The following is a 19,274-nucleotide window of genomic DNA, read 5'->3' as shown; positions in this document are numbered from 1 at the left end:
CTACATCATCATTCTTTTTTATGCTTACCGTAACATATTGCATGCAAATCACATAGTTCTGTTCTCTCTACACTTCCTTCACATCTTGGGTTTCATTCCCTCTTTGTGATTCACTGTTTGTCACAATTCAGGCATAGCCTCTGTCATGTAATAACCACTACTATAAGTCACAGCTTCTGGGCATTGCTCCATTGGAGGTCACACATCTTCTTGGGGTGGTTTAGAATCAGTCTCACATGGCTTAGCTTCTTCGTGGGTTTAGTACCACTGATGGCTTTTCTGGCGCAACACTTCATCCATGGGCACTTTTGAACCACCTTCCACATAATTCTGTCCTCTTTACCCCTAAAGCACCTGAGTTACCAGGTTAACTCACTGCTGTTCCCGTCTTGCTCATCACTCTCAATACTAGTGTGTGACCATCGGGGATGTGAAGGGGACTTTCAGTCAAAACTTAACCTCATTTACGACAAACTGACTCAAAGAGTTCATACACAGCAAAGCCAACCTTTACTTCCCTCCCCAGTGGTTTTCAGTCGCCAAACTTAAATGGATTTCTGTCCATCACAGCCCATATGGAGAAGAATTTGCTATAATGTCATACCTCTGGCTTACTCTTACAGTACCTCTGAACCCCTGTCCAAGGGTACTGAGTAAAAGTGATGCATCAGCCAATCAGCAGTTACCTACTCACCCTTCCAGAAGATGTGAAGTATATGCAGATGTCTGGTTGCAGAGCAGACAAAATTCCTACAGGGGAAGATCTGGGTGCTTGATCCCATAGGGAATACTTTTAACATTTTGAATGGTTGGGATTTCCTGTAACTGGATTTCCCATAACTGAGTAAAACTGTCCGGTATCAGCCAGAGTACAATATGTCAAAAGCAACAGTACCAAGTAAGAATAATCCCTTTAGCCTATGGATTTTATTTTTTATTTATTTATTTTTTTTTTTAATTTATTTTTTTTAAATATCTCTGGTAAATGCCTGACAATTTTATTCAGCTTAGGTAAGAAGTTCCTGGGCTACAGGGGTTACAATACAACTAGTAAAAGGTGTAGTGTACTCAAAACTTCTTAAACATCTAGCAATGATCCTTTCACACAGAAAAAAATTTCCATAACACTGAAAAAAAAAAGAAAAAAAAAAAAGAAAGAAAAAAAAATAATCCTCGGACTCGAAGTGGTTCGTGAAGTTTCTAACTCCTTTGATCCAGGGAATTTTAATTAAGCTCAATAAAATTATCTTGCATTAGTCAAATTTCAGTATAAAATAAAAATAAAATAACGTGATATACTGAACAAGAGACCGGAAGGTGGAATGAAGGACTATGAAGGCATACTTGTAAGACGAAGGTGGAGAGAGTAGTGTGGAAGTGTGTGGGTCTAGGTACGTGTGTGTGGGGTAGTTCTGAATGTGGGCACAGTGTATACAAGTAGTGTGGGGATAGATGGGGTGGTAGGGTTGTGCTACTGTGTGACCTCAGGGTACTATAATGGTGTATAAGATAGTGTAAGGGGAGTCTTGGAGAGAGACACACACAAACAAGGAAATAAAGGGACTGCAATGTTGATATGGATGTGACTGTGTTAAGAGAAATACTTTGAGATGATTTGGTCAAAAGGAGAGAATGAAAAATGACTCTGACTAGAAGGGTGTATGTGAGTGAGGTGGAGGAGAAGAACTAGGATGAGATGGAAGGATGAAATGAGGATATATGAGGAAGAGGGGTGTGCACTGGTGGGAAGGCAGCCAAATGGCAGAGGACAGAGCGACGTGAAGACAAATTGTGGCCACCCCTTATGGGATTAAGGTTCTGGCAACAGATAGATAGACAGACCGTACATATAACGTATAATAAAGATAAAGTGTGGTAAATACACAGTCATATACTGAATGCAACATGACGGCATGAAACATGTTTAAAAATATACAAACTTTATTTCATAAATAGAGTACTTGGAATACAGTACACTAACACAGGTTCAAAATCACAATGCCATTAGGCAACAGCAATGCTTCATGAACACTTTCAGTCAAGGCCAGTTGTATCCTGTGTATTCCTGTATCGATGCAAATTCCACAACAAACTATACCACGGAGGTAAAATGATTTGATGTCCACCTTTGCAACTTTTGAAACAACGCAAAATTCAGAGTTGCAATCCTGAAAGCACTATGACTTTTGCAGATTTTCAAAAAATCCATGCACATATGCAATCACAAGGCAGAAAGCAACAACTTATATGTAAGCTAATTATAATTCTTTCAAAAAAAGTTCCTCTAGTACATCTGTTCTAACTTGATAAAGATCCCTCCCTCTTTCACAGCAGTTGATGGCCAACTGATGTCAAACTGGAGGGCTGAACTTACTGGTACAGCAATTCCTTGGTTTGCAAAGCTAATGTACTCCCACAGCCTACTGTACAAATGAAGTTCCATGAAAAATGGAGTTAAGAACCACTGTCCTTAACCAAATGGGATACATCAATACATATAACACAAAATTTTCCAAGACCTCTTCTTCTTTGAAGTAGTTTTTCTCTTACCTCACCAACTATTCCTCCATATTATGCTTTGTATCCTCCAACATATAAATTCTCATTCTTATTCTTTAGTTCAAAACATTCACTTTCAACACCTTGCACTGATATACACTCAGAAATCTCTCTCTTTTCTAAATGCCATAACCTTCTATTCACCACACTGACCATCAGTTCACATTTCCTACATACATTAACATATTCACTCACAACCTTCTGAAGCTGCTTCTTACTCTCTGTGAGTACTACAGCTTCAACAGCAAAAATCCAAGTTCATTTCACTATTGTATCTGCTGTTCTCACAATTATTATCTTAAAACACCATACATACATACATACATACATATATATGTTATTATACTAACAGGATGAAATCATATGATAAAATCCTGTCTCACTTGAAACTCTGCCTCATTCTCACAATAGCATATTTCCACACCTCACATACTGGACAGACTTCAACATCACACTGTCACTACTTTCACTTTTGACTCTTCATACTCTTGCCAATGTCTTACACCCTTAAATACAGCAATTCTCTTGAGGCCATGTACCCAGTTTCCTGTTCTATATCAACGTGTTTAAAGCACCAGATACATTTTTTCTTTCATCATATTACCATCTAATTTCATTTAACTTTCTTTTCTGTTACTGCACCAAAGTATCTAAAAATTAATCTTCAACTAATTCAAATGCTGCTGCTATTACCAGCACATTACATTCTTTCATTCATCATCCAATCCTATGTTGCCCCATGAGGAACATAGGAACCTGGGGCTAGGCAAGTTGGTCCTGACATTTAAGATGAGAGTGACCAGCCTCACTCATCCCTGAGTGGCATTACGTGAGCAACAAAACCCCAACCATCCCTTGGATATAAACCTGCACCGACTCAATCCGACTGGTGTCGTAATTACCCACTAAACCACCAGGCGCCAAAGTTTGGTTATATTGTTACCACCCAGTGTAGTAAATTATTTCCTGGTGTACAGGAAACCATTTGGCTTGTCACTCAGTGTAGACTCCCTCCTGTCTTTCTTTCCTGTTCCTTCTGCCTGTGGGTGACTCTACACTGAGTGACAAACGAAATGGTTTCCTGTACACCAGGAAACCATTTACTATGCTGGGTGGTAACCATATAACCAAATTTTGGCACCTGGTGGTTTAGTGGGTAATTATTGCACTCCAGTTGGATTGAGCCAGTGAAGGTTCATATCCAAGGGGTGGTTGGGGTTTACTGCTCATGTAATGCCACTCAGGGATGAGTGAAGTTGGTCACTCTCATCTTAAATGTCAGGACCACCTTGCCTAACCCCGGGTTCCTACACTCTTCATAGGGCAACGTAGGGTTGGATGATGAATGAATGACAAAAATAATTAGTAGGTCAAATGTGCATTGTCCTACTGTTATTATCTGGACCTAGTTGGTCCAGCAAGGCTATGGAATCAAGGGTGGCAAAATATCAATGGTATACCTGTGCCAAACTGCAGAGATCTTGTTTACTATGAGAAGAACAGTACCATCCACATACACTGCTATGACAGATTTAATTTCATGTCTAGTCTAAACAATGCTCATTCAAATTTCTAAGCCACAATAACATATAGGATAAAGTGCAGTACTCTTTAACAACTACCAACTTGTAATTCAACAGTGCATGAATTTTCTTGAACAGGAAGTCATCTTGCACAGTAACTTCTATGGGTTTTAAAAATATAACCTTTGAATTAAACAAGTGTTTCACTTGTGATAATTGTCGCAGATGCTTGGCATTTCATTCTAGCTACTGTACAGTCATGCTAGGAAGTGATGTCACAAGTCTAATCAATGGATTCTGTGACATCTCTCAATGGCACAACTGTACAAACTACAGCATATATAAATGACATACTGAACTAACTACATACTATACCTCATATTTAATGTCTGTTGAATCTTTAGAACAAACAATATCTGGCCTCTTTACATCCTGTTCAGAGCAGAGACTAAAGGCATGGTTATCGTTGCCGTCAATGGTGTTGCTATGGTCAGTGCGGTTACGATCAAGGCTGGATCTGGAGTAGTCTTCCCGCACCAACATTAGTGGAAACATAGAGCACGAACTGGATCCCAACAACACGTATATTACCCACTGATAACCTGCAAAATAAAGCAAGAATAAATCAATAAATAAGGTTCAATAAAATAATAGTAAGGAGTGACATAAGCGAGTATAGAGTATCTGCTTTACATTCTTCAACTTGATGAAGAGAAAAATAAAATACTAAATTTAATGGAACCTTACTCTCAATACTTTTGTCTGAACCCCCCCCCCTTTTTTTTTTTAATAGACAGTCACTGACTTATTTCTTATTGATTGATAAAATGATAAAAATTTGTGTGTGTTATGCCTGTGGCATGGAGTCAGGATTTTGGAAGCTTGAATGGCGAGTGACCGAGTGTGTGAACCATTTCGTTGCATTGATTAATTCTCCCTCGACTGTGTTTTTCTAATTTCTTGCTTTCTGGGTTCTACTTCACCCCATCCTTGGGTGAGAAAAAGAGGATGTATAATTCTTACTTTCACTTACTAGTATTTGCAAGAAGCGACAAATCTGTGAGTGGTGGACCATTCTGCTGAAAACTTTAATTCTTTCAACCTAACAACATCTGTTTTATAGTCTTGCTATCACCTGATATCTTTTTTCCAGCTTAGATGAGATTTTCTGAAGTGAAGGGATTAGACAGAACATTCATTATGAAAGGGAACTCCTAATTTGAATAAACTAGTCCGATTACACTTATGGAAAAGAAAAAAAAGATACCCTCAAGCTGAAGGGACTAGAAATCTTAGTTTCATCAACTTTTCTGCCATGTGGAAAGCAGATACAGTAAGGTACTTAACTGTGCTGCAAATTACATATTAACCCTCTGGTATGAGTTTTTTTTTTTTTTTTTCCCCAGATGATTACATTCAGCCCAGAACTGCAAGGGTTTAATACAGCCTTGATTAACCCCTTCACTGTAAGATAATCCTTCTTGGGCTGAGCGTAAACTGCATAGTGGTAAAAAAAAAAAAAAAAGTGACTGGATTCCAGGGTATAAGAAATTATAATTATTCACAACTCTTAATACTCACCAAGTGATGAGGTAAGTGACAGCTACAAAAAAATTAAATATATATAAAGGCATGTTTTCAAGGTCTATGGTTGCAGATATACTGTGCTATCTAACTCACCAACATTGGGAATGAAGAAAAGCAAGTAGAAGCAAAGCCCCAAAATATTCATGGTGCCAGTGAGGAGCCCGGCAATCACCAATTCTGGGCAGGGATAAGCAATCTCCACAGCCAACTCAAAGAACATGGGTGCTGTGCCAAAGTTAAATGCCAGACCTCCCCACACTGACATGAAGATCTGCCCTGGAATATAATTACATCAATATTATTACTAACAATATGCAGCTAATCTGATCTGATGTTTTTCATAATACAGTATTTATTATTCAAATAACAAAATTTACTTTCAAACAACACCTCTCATGAAATTACTTAAGCAATACAAAAGAAACTCTAAACTCCAAAATGCTTGGGTCCAATGGAAATATCGTAACGCTGGGTCTGGTTAGTACTTGGATGGGTGACCACCTGGGAACACCAGATGCTGCTGGCATCCCTACGTGTCAAGTGGGGTTGGTGGAGGATTAGTACCCCTCCCTGTAAAACAATTAACTCTAAGCCGTTGGCCACCCCGTTTGGAATACATGGCGTCTGGCAATGAATGAATGAAAATAATTTAGAAAGCAGACTCATAATACAAACTATAAAAACATCATGTAATAAATACCATACAGTACCATTAACAGTAAGAACAATGACCTACACCTGTGAAGTCAAAAGTATGCTTCAGGATCATGGTTGGTGGTGGTGACCATCATCCACTCATTTGATAAAGTGCTGCCTACTTCTTCCTTCATCTTTATCACTCTTTTTCTGTGTCTGCCTTCTACTCTTCATGTTTCTTCCATCTTTCCTGTTTCTTTTTCTTCCTCTTCATTCCTTTTCAGGTGCCATTATATTGTGACAAGCCAAATGGTTTCCCGTAAGTCAGGAAACCATTTGCAATGCTTGGTGGTTAGCATACAACCAACACATACAGTGTACTCGCATAACTCACGGACTTCTAACTCACAAATTATCTAACTTACGGTGTCCTTATCTAAGTCACCACAATCACCAAACTCACGGAAAATGCTTTAACTCGTGTTTTTCCACTAGAAAATGATTTATTTCTGAGGAGATGTTTAACTTACGGTATTGTAGCCGCAACTTGCGACTGGAAGCCAATCAGAACAATGCTTTCTCCACCCACGCTACCTACACCAAGTGGCCAGTACTGCAACTAGGCCAGTGTGCCGAAACCGCTACCCGTCTCTCATCAACATAAGCATTGTCATCAGTAGGATTTAGGTAAATGCTTTTCTGTATTTTTTATTACCATACAAGGATATGTAATGTCTTTTAATATTGTTTATTATCATTACAATATATGCAGTACTGTACATACTTCTGGGACAGGATGTTAGTGTTAAGTGGTGTTCAGTAGGGTTCCGTTAGTGTTAAACTAGGCTACCTGACACCGTGGCAAAATCATATATATTTTTCTCCATAAGGTGTGTTTTTTTTTAACTCACATTTTTCCAACTCATGGCATGAGTTCAGAAGGAAATTACAGTGAGTTAGGCGAGTGCAGCGTACATGTTCCATATGTGTCAAGAAGTGGGTTGGCGGAGAGTTAGTGCCCCTCCACGTAAAACAACTAACTCAAAGTCAAATGGCCACCCCTTATGGGATTATGGCATCTGGCTATAGATATATAGATAGACAGATACGATAAACAACTGCAGAAAACCTGAAAACCTAAAACTATGCCTGGTAACATCAGCTGTGGAAAGCCCTTAAACTCACTAAGATGGGTTTTAACTTACAAGTGGTGACGGTGACAGTGCCAGTGGTGAGGATGTAGAACCAAAAGAATGATGCAAGTGATGTCACCATAAAGACCAGCAGGGAGAGCTTCACATGGCCATACACCAAGTCAGTGAATCGTCCCACAAGCAGACCTGTAGCTCCCTGGATCAGCACTGCACTCAGTCCTACCCACATTGCTTCTGTCTGAGAGGCACATAGTGCAAATTTACTGAAGTTCATTGACCTTTGCACTACAACATTATATACCCTGACATATTTTACAAACTAATAAGATCCATCAATAGCTGCATTATACTATACAACTTCTACTGTCTCATGTCTGAGATGATGTTATGCAATGGAGGAAAAAAAAAAGGAACACTTAACTTCTTCAATACGACAATGTTTTCTCAGTTAATTCTTGCTACATACATGTTCATATGATTTTATTCAGTTCAGGAGAGATCTTTCATACTGTATGGGTTCATGAAGGACATATCTCTAAGCCTACATCGAAGTCTCTCCTAAAGATTTCACAAGAGAGCAAGTACCTCTCTTCCTGGTTTCCCGGGGCAGTGACAATCTCTTTTTAATAAACAATGAATGGAGGGTAATTTAAAGCAACTTTGCCAGTAGTTCTCAAGTGCTTTTATAACTGCCTAACGAAAGAGGGGTAAAACCTGAAAGATGGCATAATTGCATGGATGCCTGGACTCAAGGGCATGGAATTTTGATCTTTGTCAGGATATCTATCAAAAAATTAAACTATGCAATGTACTAAAAATTGCTTTTACCTTACCTGACCCATTCCAAGATCTGACAATGAGTAGTTGAGGACAGTAAGCCAAGCTGAAGGAACAGCGATGCACATGCTATAGGCTGCAGTAATCAGCAAAATGTCCCGGTTTCTGATACAAGGGAAAGATACACTAAGAGTTAAGGATGTGATTGAAACACATAAAGCTAAAGAAGGTATATGTGTTTGAATACATGGAAGGTGTCAGCAACAGAAAGTACAAGAATATTAATAGAGTACAGGCAGTCTTTATTACAAGACAGGAAAGTGTCCATAATATCAAAACTTTTTGCTTAAAACTGGTACAGTACACTGGGGGAAAACACCACATCAGCTTGAACGGTAGCAATGGAACTTTAATTAAGCAGTCTTCTGCAGTTTACTGTGGATTTAACAACAGAAAAGTGACACATTGCAAGGGCTGTATAAAAACTTCTTAGATTTCCGACTATGAGAAAAATAAAAAGTACCAGTATCATCTAGTCAAAGTAAAGACAGCACAGGGAGCATCTTACAAGTGAGGAAATGGTGCTCGTTCATCAACAACTTAAAAGCGAAACTATATGACACAACCTGGAACACTGATTTAATTGTACTGTATTTGTAATTACCTATACCAATTTTCACCACACTTCTACATGCTGTCAAACAATATCTTACTTGAGGATCTTCTTCAGGCTGGTCTTGAAGCTGAGCCTGTCAACCTGTGAGCTGAGTGATGGTGGTGTTGGAGGTTTGGAAGGGAAGTACACCACCACTATCACAAACACTGCTGTACCAATACCAGCATCTGTTAAAAGTGCCTATAGTGTTAGTGAGCCAAAGAAAACCACTGTTCATTAAGTTTCATTCATTTTGTTTATACAGGCTCCAACCCTGTGTGTTGGCCCTGGTCATCTAATGGCAACTCTCCTTGCTGCTCAATCTCTAACAGCCTTTCTGTTCAGTCTTTTAACCCTAAGGTCAAACTGTATGACCTCATCCCAAGTCCTTCTTTGGTCTGCTTCTCACAACTCTACCCCACTGTTCATACCTCTCACCATCTGCACCCAGTTTTCATCCTCTATGCATTCAACATATCCAAACCATCTCAATCTACTTCTCATCACATTACAAACACATTCAAGTCCCATTCTTCCTCCTGACTCATCATTGCAGTCCTAACTCCCCTCAGGTCTGTCAATCAATGATGCACTACACATCCATCTAATCATTCTCATCTCTGTATATCTAAGCCTATGAATATCCTCCTACTTTACTGTCCAAGTTTCACAGCCGTACAGCATTTCACTCCTAACTAATGCTGCATACACGGACCTCATAGCACAGGAGAGCCCTTTCAATGTTAGGACAGGCAACAACTCCCAACCACTTTTTATCCTTGTTACCAAGCTAGCTCCAGCCCCATTTCCAGCACATATCACATCTCCTAAATAACAAAAGTCCTCCACACATTCAAGAGACTCTCCAGCAAAATTAAGTCTTTCCCACCCAAAGAGTAAATATAGTTCCATTAAGAAGGCAATGAATTATTTACCCATAAAGAGCAACCTTCTGAAGTTATCCTAATGTATCCTGGAGCAAATACAATTTCACCTGAGAAGCTATAAATGACTTACATGTGTAGAGTAACCTCCTGATGTCTTTCCTGATGTCCTCTGGAGTAACTCCTTCAGAGGGTGCACGCACTACCAGAGGCTGCAGGTAGCTCCCAGCTGACCCAAGCTGATTTAGCACCTGTGAAACCGCTGAACAAAAAGTCAAAATTCAGTACAAATCATACAATATTATAAGAGTGAAGAGCGCTCCATGCATATTATACAAACAACACTCTTCTCTTATAATACTGTATGATACCTTCTCTTCTTTGTTACAATACTTGTTATTCCCAGCAGAAAATGGATTAAGGTCTCCCATGCAACTAAAGTTACCTCCAAGCAACTAGTTTCTTACGCTCCACCTCCTTACTGAAATTGTCACTGATTGGCTGAGATCATTTTTCCTTTCTTTGACAGAACAATAATCTGTGCAATGAAAACAATCTCTCTATTATTTCTTATTACACTGACAACATGGTAAAATGATTATAAAAAAAAAAAAAATGGGGGGGTGGGGGGCACTAAATCTGTACAAATTTAATCACAGTAGTCTGCTGTAGAAAAGATCCAACTGACTGGTCCTACAACAGCTCATGAGATTTGCCACGAGAAAAATACATATTACCAATGTTTAAAACTGATGACAATTAACACTATGAGGAAAAATAAGGAACAACAAGCATTATGTACAGGTTCAATGTGGAATTCAACAGTTTACTCTCAAATAAGGAAGAATCAAAACTGTAAAAATCCTTTTAGTACAATGATGTCGGTTTGGCGAACATTAGATTTCACTGCAACATCCTTATAATGAAAAATAATATCCAAGGTAACTGAAACTGCACAACAACTAGCATAAAAGAGAAAAGGCAGCAGTGGCACTGAAGGGTTAGGTAATTAATGGCAGCATCCGCAACCCTGCTACATGTACTTTGGTTTGCATAAATGTCAGAAACATTAACTCTGTGTTTGCTGGACAACACTTAAGGTAGTCTGAAGTCCATGGCATTCCACTCTTTGGGTTGTGAGTGAGGGGGATGAGGCTTATGAGACAAGTTGTATGGAGGTCAGAAATGTATCTATTTAAATCTAAAATCTCGAGGCTTTGGTCTGCCATACATGCAAGCTATCACCACCATCATTATCCTAACCATGGTCTCACACATGTATACACAAGGGGTAGGGAGATATACAGCACTTCTATTAGGTCTCTTTCATAACATCCCATAAAGAAGACTGGGAAGTCCTAGTTCTGCTTCCCTATTTCTCTGTTACAGGAGTGAGTTGGCAGTTGGCATCTTTTCATCATTATCTAATCAGCTTATAAATGAAAAAGGGAAGTATAATTAAGAAAATATAAAAAAAAAACTGTTAAATACATGAAAAGTGTAACAAGGTATACTTCATTACAGCAGGCCTCAAAACCTGCTATCACATAGCCTGCTACATCTTGACATGCACTACCATATTATAACAGTAGTGTATCAATAAATTCTGCATTCTCGTCAAGTCACAGTATTCCAGAGTGTGTGTGTTTTGCATTGTTTTATGTCACACAATAATATTACTAAAAAATAACACAAAATCACCAAATACTGTACATAACATACTGCATGCTCAGTGATTTAACTCTGCAGCAAAGGAATATACAGTGTACACTATACATATGTCTGTCTGTCTGTACAGTATATGAAAATGCTTCACACGCACATTTTAAGGTGTAGTGTATTAGGCAAAATGGCATCTCACTTGGTCTCAGACACTATTCCTTCATGCTCAGGAAACTGTCAGTTCCCCACCACTTGGGTAGGCATGTCATGTCACTTCCATGGTGATGACATACACCTGAAGGCATTTTGTAAGGGTTACTCTATCTGCCATAACACAGAACCAGCAGGGATTTTGTGACTAGGGTATGCTGTAGTCTCCAGGTGAATGAACAGTCACATGTCACAAGGTTCCAAGTTAGGTGAACAAGGCAGATGAGTAACACAGGGAATTTTTTTTCATCAGCTACTAACTGGTGATGGACAGAAAGTACTACAGTATGTAGCTGAACATGGAGGAGCCACCAATTCCATTTCTCATTAATTTTCTGTCTGAGTGCTTAACATACGCACTTCAAAACATCTTGCAAATACTGCAAGTGTTTCTGTTGTCATCCTGCCAAGTTTAAAGTGAGTTTTCATCTTTTCATTTATGCTCAAACTGCAACATATGTGCCCGATGCTGCAGACACGTCCTCATACAGAAACAGTCAGGGTGTACTGGCGTGTAATGTATTCTGGAACAACAACAGAAATAATGACACTGACAATGATGAATACGATGATAACAATTACAATGACAATGATAATGAACTTTACCTGTGGCTGTGGTTCTCTCTTGAGGTGGAAACCACAGAGCAGCAATCATGGGTGGGGCTGACATGATAAGTGTGCCAGCAATACCATTCAGAATAGCACCAATGTGGCACATCCTGAAAGATAAATAGCACAACTATTGTAATAAGGTTTACTGTGGTAAAGTGAAACTTGCTCCACTTTATTGCCTCACACTATATCCAAAAATTTAATCCAGGGTGACTGCTCTCTCTCTCTCTCTCTCTCTCTCAAAATACACACATACAAAAATAGACTGGATAAATGTTGCAAGGAAGATTGGATAACATGAGCCTGAGCCAACCCCAAATTATGTATACTATAACTAGGTATATATATATATATATATATATATATATATATATATATATATATATATATATATATATATAAATCTGTATACTACAAATACTGTACGTTAATACAGGAAAAAATAAAAAAACACCCCCCAACACATACACACCAAATTCTTTATACCACTGTACAATGAGGTAAATACAACACACACACACACACACTCTTTCTCACTTTCTCAGACATAGAGAATTCAAGCCAGTACAATGTAGGTGCCCAAGGCTACGCCACCATCATCTGGAGACTGGAACACTTCACAATTCAGAGCAGGTGACCACCCTACAACACAGGCAGCATTAAAAAAACTAGTGACTTCTTGGAGAATCAAAGGAATGTGAAAAGCACAGAAGCCACCCACATTGGTACTGTACCTAAGATCACTATACCACCAAGCGCTAAACAATTGCAGCAACTAGCTACGTGCCAGGACTTTCAATTCTTAGGGGAAGTCTACAAGTAAAGTCCCTGCAAATACAACCAAAATGGTAATAGTACAGTACCTCCCACACTTACACTGTGAAGAAAGTTTGAGAATCCGAGGTAAAGCTAATGATCTTGACAACTGTCCCTCCGGCAACCAAAGCAGAACAAAGTAGCACCCCATGACGCAGTCCCCTGTGGTTCATAAACCACACCATTGGCACTACAAATGCCGAAAAGGTAAGAGTACCCCAGTTGGCCATCATGGCTACTGTCTCTGACCCCCAGCCAGGAAATGCTGCCTCCACACTCTCACTCATTGATCCCCAGAGGTTCCACTGCAGACACTGGTGAGTGGGAGAAAAAAAACACACACACACACACACACACAAGTAAGACTATTTAGTGAATGTAAAGTACAATACTTGCAGAACACAGTATTAAAATATCCATCATTATCTGCCAACAGCGATCTATTCCTGTTTTCATCCAGTGTAAAAACTTACCTGAAACCAGCCTAAGAAGGAGAACACGCCTAAGATCCAAAATCGAGTTGGGTAGATCTTCACATCTTTTGTATGTGCAGTAATGCTGGGATCTGTTAAACAACAAAATGTGCTGTTATCAACATCATCATCACATCCCAATCCTAACATCCACCTACAAGATGGGGAATGGCATGATCCTGAAATAAACTGAAAATACATGAAGCAAGGGAAATGTCACACACCACACTCTGTGAATTTGGTCACAGAATCATTCACATAATATTCATTACTTTAAAATTCTGACTCCAGCTCACAAGTACATCTGCACTTATTTTTTGTATTTTAATTTTTTAGGAAGCCCTTCTGTGTCATAACAAACCTAGAGTCTATCTCTCTATTCACTTGCTTTTATATACAGTATCCTACGCTCCTCATGAGGCAATGTAGGATTGGATGATGGATGGATTATCAGGTGGGAAACACCAGACCAAAATCAAGCAACCCTTACCCTCCCAGTTTACTTATCACTTGCACGGGAAACTTATCCCTCTCCCAGCCCCCTCCCACTTCACAATATCCTTCCTATATAACATAATGTTTCTTTTCTCTGCTTGCAGTGTTTCTACAGTGAAGTCGTGCTGACGGCATGGGGGTAACTGTTAAACAGTGCTTTGGATGCAACCTATAAAAATAACAGTGAAATATGAAATCACTGGGGCATCCAGCAGTGGCTATGGGGCCAGGGGAAGCAGGGGGATGCACATGGTTGAATATTCTTGGGGTTCTGATTTTTTTTTTTCCACCCTGCCCTAGGGTGGAAAAGGAGGTCTGGATGATGATTTTTTTTTTTTTTTTTTAATGAGATGAAAAGCGACATACTGTATGTGCAAGTGACTTTAGTGAAGCCATGCTCTGAGTCAATGATATATTTATATATGAGGAATTTCTTCTTCACACCCCACCCAGCCACTTCTAACTCTCACCACCACTGTCATGCCCAATTCAACCCCTCTGGTGCAGGAAGCAAAGGTGCAAATAGCAAACCATCCCCCACCCATATCTGTCTCAATCACCTGGGCTATGTGCTAAGCAAATTATCAATTACTGTAATTCATTTGCATTTCACAGGTAAGCTATTTAATGCACTGATATTATGCAGTGTACAGAAATCTTATACAGTTTATTTCATTGCAACAAAAATATGTACTCTTCTTTTCGTATAACAAGCAAACTCTCATGATTTTAGTGGGTAATTACAGTGCTCCAATTGGACTGAGCCAGTGAAGGTTTATATCCAAGGTGTGGTTGGGGTTTTATTGCTCACGTTATTCCACTCAGGGATGAGTGAGGCTGGTCACTCTCATCTTAAATGTCAGGACCAACTTGCCTAGCCCCGGGGCTCCTACGCTTCTCATGGGGCAACATAGGACTGGATGATGAATGAATGAAATGAACTCAATACCCTCACCCCAACCCCTGTCACTGTCTCATTAGCCTCATCAACATGGCCCCTATTTCCCATCACCTCATGTTCCCTCTTGGCCTCAACTACCAATATTTGCTTGTTTCACATTCCCCTGCATTCATTACTCTAATCTTCAAGATTTTTAAACGATATTTCACAAATATGTGTACAGTAATTTATCTGATGAAATAAACATGGTATACAGTATATACCATACATAGTAAATCATTAGATCCTGTATTTTATGAGAGAGAGAGAGAGAGAGAGAGAGAGAGAGAGAGAGAGAGAGAGAGAGAGAGGGGGAAAAAAAAAGAAGGAAATTTTATAGATATATATTCATGTACAGTATATATTACTAAATTAGAAGCTTCTTTCCTCATTGTTTTATTTTTTTTTCTCCTTATGAGTGCATAAATGACCAAAATCAATACCGTAGTTACAGTAACTGTGTATGCCTTTGTGGGCTTTATTCAAGCACATAAGTAGCTTTATGGTAAAAATGACAATTTACACGCACTTCCTCGTAATTATGGAAAAGAACTGCATGGGCGTTAGCTTATTTAAATCAGCAGCCTTTTGCATACACGATGTTAAAAAAAGAATGAAAGAAACATAACATGATAAAAATAAATATTTTACTATCTAGCACTATCTTGTGGCTGGTAAACTTCTTTAGGCAGGTGAATTCTAATAACTGCATTCTTAAGTACTGTACAAGAAAGAGACAGAGTGGGAAAGGAACAAATGAGATATAAAGAGCTTTTGCTGACTGTGTGGCACTATGCTGACAAAATAATTTATGTGGTTTTTCATCTCTCTAATACTGAGAGAAATGCAGTTAAAACATATCTACCGCAGTGCACTCAGCTCAGTAAGTCAGTTTGGGATTAGGTTTTGAACTACTTATTGCATGCATTGAATCACTGCATGAAAAGATCATCATCATCATCATCATCATCATCATCATCATCATCATCCAATCCTACGTTGCCCCATGAATAGCATAGGAGCTCAGGGACTGGAAAATTGGTCCTGACATTTAAGATGAGAGTGACCAGCTTCACTCATCCCTGAGGGGCATTACGTGAGCAACAAAACCCCAACCATCCCTTGGATATAAACCTGCACCGGCTCAATCTGGCTGGTGTCGTAATTACCCACTTAACCACCAGGTGCCAAAATTTGGTTATATAGTTACCACTCAGCATAGTAAATGGTTTCCTGGTGTACAGGAAACCATTTGGCTTGTCACTCAGTGTAGAGTCACCCACAGGCACAAGGAAGAAGAAGGAATGAAGGAAAGACAAAAGAGGGAATGTAAAGTCAACCGTAGGCAGAAGGACGAGTAAAGAATGAAGAAAAGAAAGACAGGAGAGGATGCAAGGAAAGAAGGATGGGGGAGAGGAAAGAGCAGACACCTGAGAGCAGCACTACATTGAGTGAGTGGATGGTGAGTGCCCCCACCTACCACAGATAAAAAAATAAAAAAAATAAAAAAAAAAAGGAGGACATAACTGAGTCTTCTTACACATAACATTAAAGATCACTTCAGTAAACCTGGTGATCATGGTACAGTTGAGACATTTTGCTATTATGTTGGAGAGTGACCACCTCCTGGTCACTCTCACTGGGCTGCCCCTGCATATACGAAATCTCAACCAACTCCACCATTTCTTTTTGAATCTGGAAGCTGTTACAGTCATCTGGAAAATATATTAAACAATATTATCTGGAAATTATATTAAACAATATTATCTGGAAAATATACTAAAGTGATAGCCAATATCAAGCAAATTCTCTTGTATTTTCTCTAACTTTGCACTTCTGAAGCTCCTACGATTTTTTTTAGGTGTTTTAGTAGATTGGCAAACAATTGGTACTCGTGACATGTACAGCTAAGCGGGTTTCCTTCAGGTCCCTGGAGGGTACCTGAGGTCTCTGCATGTATATCCCATCATCCTCCCACTTGGCCACCTCTACTTGCCACATGAGATCACATATATTTCAATGAGAAATATTTTTAGAACAATTAATGATTCCTATGAAAGTAACTGTACAAAGTGAATCATCATCATTATCCAATCATTCTTTGCCCTGTCAGGAGCACAGAGGCCCAGGGCTAGGTTATTTAGTCCAGAATTTTTTGGCATGGGGTAACCAGCATTGGTCATCCCTAAGTGACACTGCATGAGCAATAGATCCCAACCACCCTTTGGCTCTAAACCCTTATAGGGTCCATCCAGTTGGTGTTTCATCATTCACACAAACCACAGGCATCCAGTGAGTTATATGGTAACCTCCCAGTGCAGTAAATTATTTCATGGGCCATGGGAAACAATTTGGGTTGTCACTCAGTGTAAGCTCGAACCACGAATAAGTGGATGGTGCACACCTCCGCCTACTTATGCACAAAATAAAGCTACCGGTACAGTATTTTAAAATGATCAATGAACATCAACAATACAAAATAATACAAAATACCATCTGGTACAGTATACTGTATGTTAATGTTACAGATCACCTCTCAAAATAAATAAATAAATAAAATACCGGTAACTATGTTAATGATTCAGATCACCTCTCAAATATATATTAAAAAAAAAAAAAAAAAAATCAAATAACTATGTTAGTGATACAGAAGATCACCTCTCAAATATTTATATCTAAAAAAAAAAAAATCTCAAATACCTTTGGGCTAACTCACACTTCATAAATGCATAAAGATGTGCACTTCTGAATATGGGGACAATCTCTATATACGATCAACGTCTGATTCAATATAAGGGAAAGAGGCTGGGCAAGACAGCTGCATCCCACAGTTTTCATTGCGATGACATCACAATAACATATTCCAAAGTTCGTAAGTTTAGAGAGATCTGATATTGTACAGTATTTGGACGTATTTGAAAAAACACGATTTTTTTTTTTTTTTAATCTGCACATCATTTTATTTTTACACTAGCATCAGGGTAGTTGTTTTAAAGGTGAGAATGGCACCTGTGAAGGATGATGTTCAAAAGATCGTGAAGTTATCGAACTGTCTCTGCAACCAGTTGTATCTCAGCAACAGGATAAATTTAGGTGGGCTAGTTTCAGACACACAAGGTCCAATTAGGTTAGGATAAATTGAATTCAGTTAGGTTAGGGTAAATTAGGCTAGGTTAGGTTGGGAGACATTAGCCAAGATGAGGTTATCATGGGGCATTCCAAGATGGCCATCACAAGGTTTGGTTGGGTTAAAATAAATTAGTTTAGGTGATCATACATTAGGTCAGGTAAAGATATATTATCAGGTAGGCTGGATTTGATAGGAATAAATTAGTTCAAAAAGTTTGATTTGGGTCAAAATGGTTGCTGTCCATCTTTCTTGGTCTAAGTTCATTGGAATTGCAACTGTACCAAAAAAATAAAATAAGAGCTTTTTAAATGCATTCTCTTATAAAAGTAATAATAAAGTGTTTCAAAACTTGAAAAAGTGCTGGGAGGGAACCAAAATTTGGTGACGAATAACTGGAAAATACTGCAAAACAAGGTGATTCCTTGTCTCATTAACAATTACTTCTCATAACTACAAAATTGGGAAATTCTTGTTATTTACCCACCAAAATCATGCAAACATTGAATTAAATAACTAAACGTCTGGTAGCTACCATGAACTTAACACTGACGATAGCTGAAAATGAGTCGGAGGCTGGCTTACCATGACATGCAGCAGAAAGTATAAATGGACAATTTCTTATTACTGTTAAAACAGGAAAATTATCACTCCTACTCTCTTGGGAAAAGCGTAGGCTATCGGTATCAATCTTTTCACTACTGTAACTAGCACTGCCACACCTTGCTGATTTACCAGAACTTCTAAACACCAGCAATTATCACGCTCTTTGTTCCACGGTTTGCAATTTCTTGTTGCCAGGGAAGACGGCTCTCACTCTTGTCAAACTCCCTGCTGTACTTCTTCCTCTGCTTTTTACAGGCAAGCACGACGCTCTCATGTTGTTGTTGTTGTTGTCTGTCCACGGAATGTAAACACACAGGACTGTCTCGGATTTGTAGTGATTAAACTTAACATACAGCAACAGTCAAATCCAGTGTCTGATATGTCTATTTACTCCAAATATTTTCAGGACAGAGAATAATATAAAATTTTCTTTAGTTCTTACATCTGCGCGAAACACGCAAAGTTCACAGATGTCGAGTCAAGCAATAGTAAAACGCGCGAAGTTTAAACACGAATGCCAGGCCTGAACGTAACAGGCACATTATGAAATACTTACAG

At 38.9% G+C, this 19,274-nt stretch overlaps 1 protein-coding gene across 1 annotated transcript; it reads right to left on the bottom strand.

Annotated features, from left to right (window-relative positions):
- Window positions 1–4,158: 4,158 nt before the first annotated feature.
- On the bottom strand, window positions 4,159–18,984 carry LOC145408265 (solute carrier family 49 member 4 homolog). Its single transcript, XM_080279037.1, has 11 exons — window positions 18,928–18,984; window positions 16,524–16,698; window positions 13,549–13,640; window positions 13,136–13,389; window positions 12,254–12,366; window positions 9,909–10,037; window positions 8,950–9,079; window positions 8,293–8,401; window positions 7,511–7,697; window positions 5,763–5,945; window positions 4,159–4,684 (listed from the first exon to the last, which is right to left on the bottom strand). Exons 2-11 carry the CDS (start codon window positions 16,696–16,698, stop codon window positions 4,452–4,454), a joined length of 1,605 nt encoding a protein of 534 aa, XP_080135163.1. The 5' UTR covers window positions 18,928–18,984; the 3' UTR covers window positions 4,159–4,451.
- Window positions 18,985–19,274: the final 290 nt, after the last annotated feature.

The sequence above is a fragment of the Coenobita brevimanus genome, chromosome 8, assembly GCF_032717465.1.
Source record: "Coenobita brevimanus isolate Jiangsu-jjx chromosome 8, ASM3271746v2, whole genome shotgun sequence".
NCBI classification, from domain to species: domain Eukaryota; kingdom Metazoa; phylum Arthropoda; class Malacostraca; order Decapoda; family Coenobitidae; genus Coenobita; species Coenobita brevimanus.
Note: the sequence above shows the minus strand (reverse complement) of the source record. Positions and strands in the feature narration are given on the sequence as shown.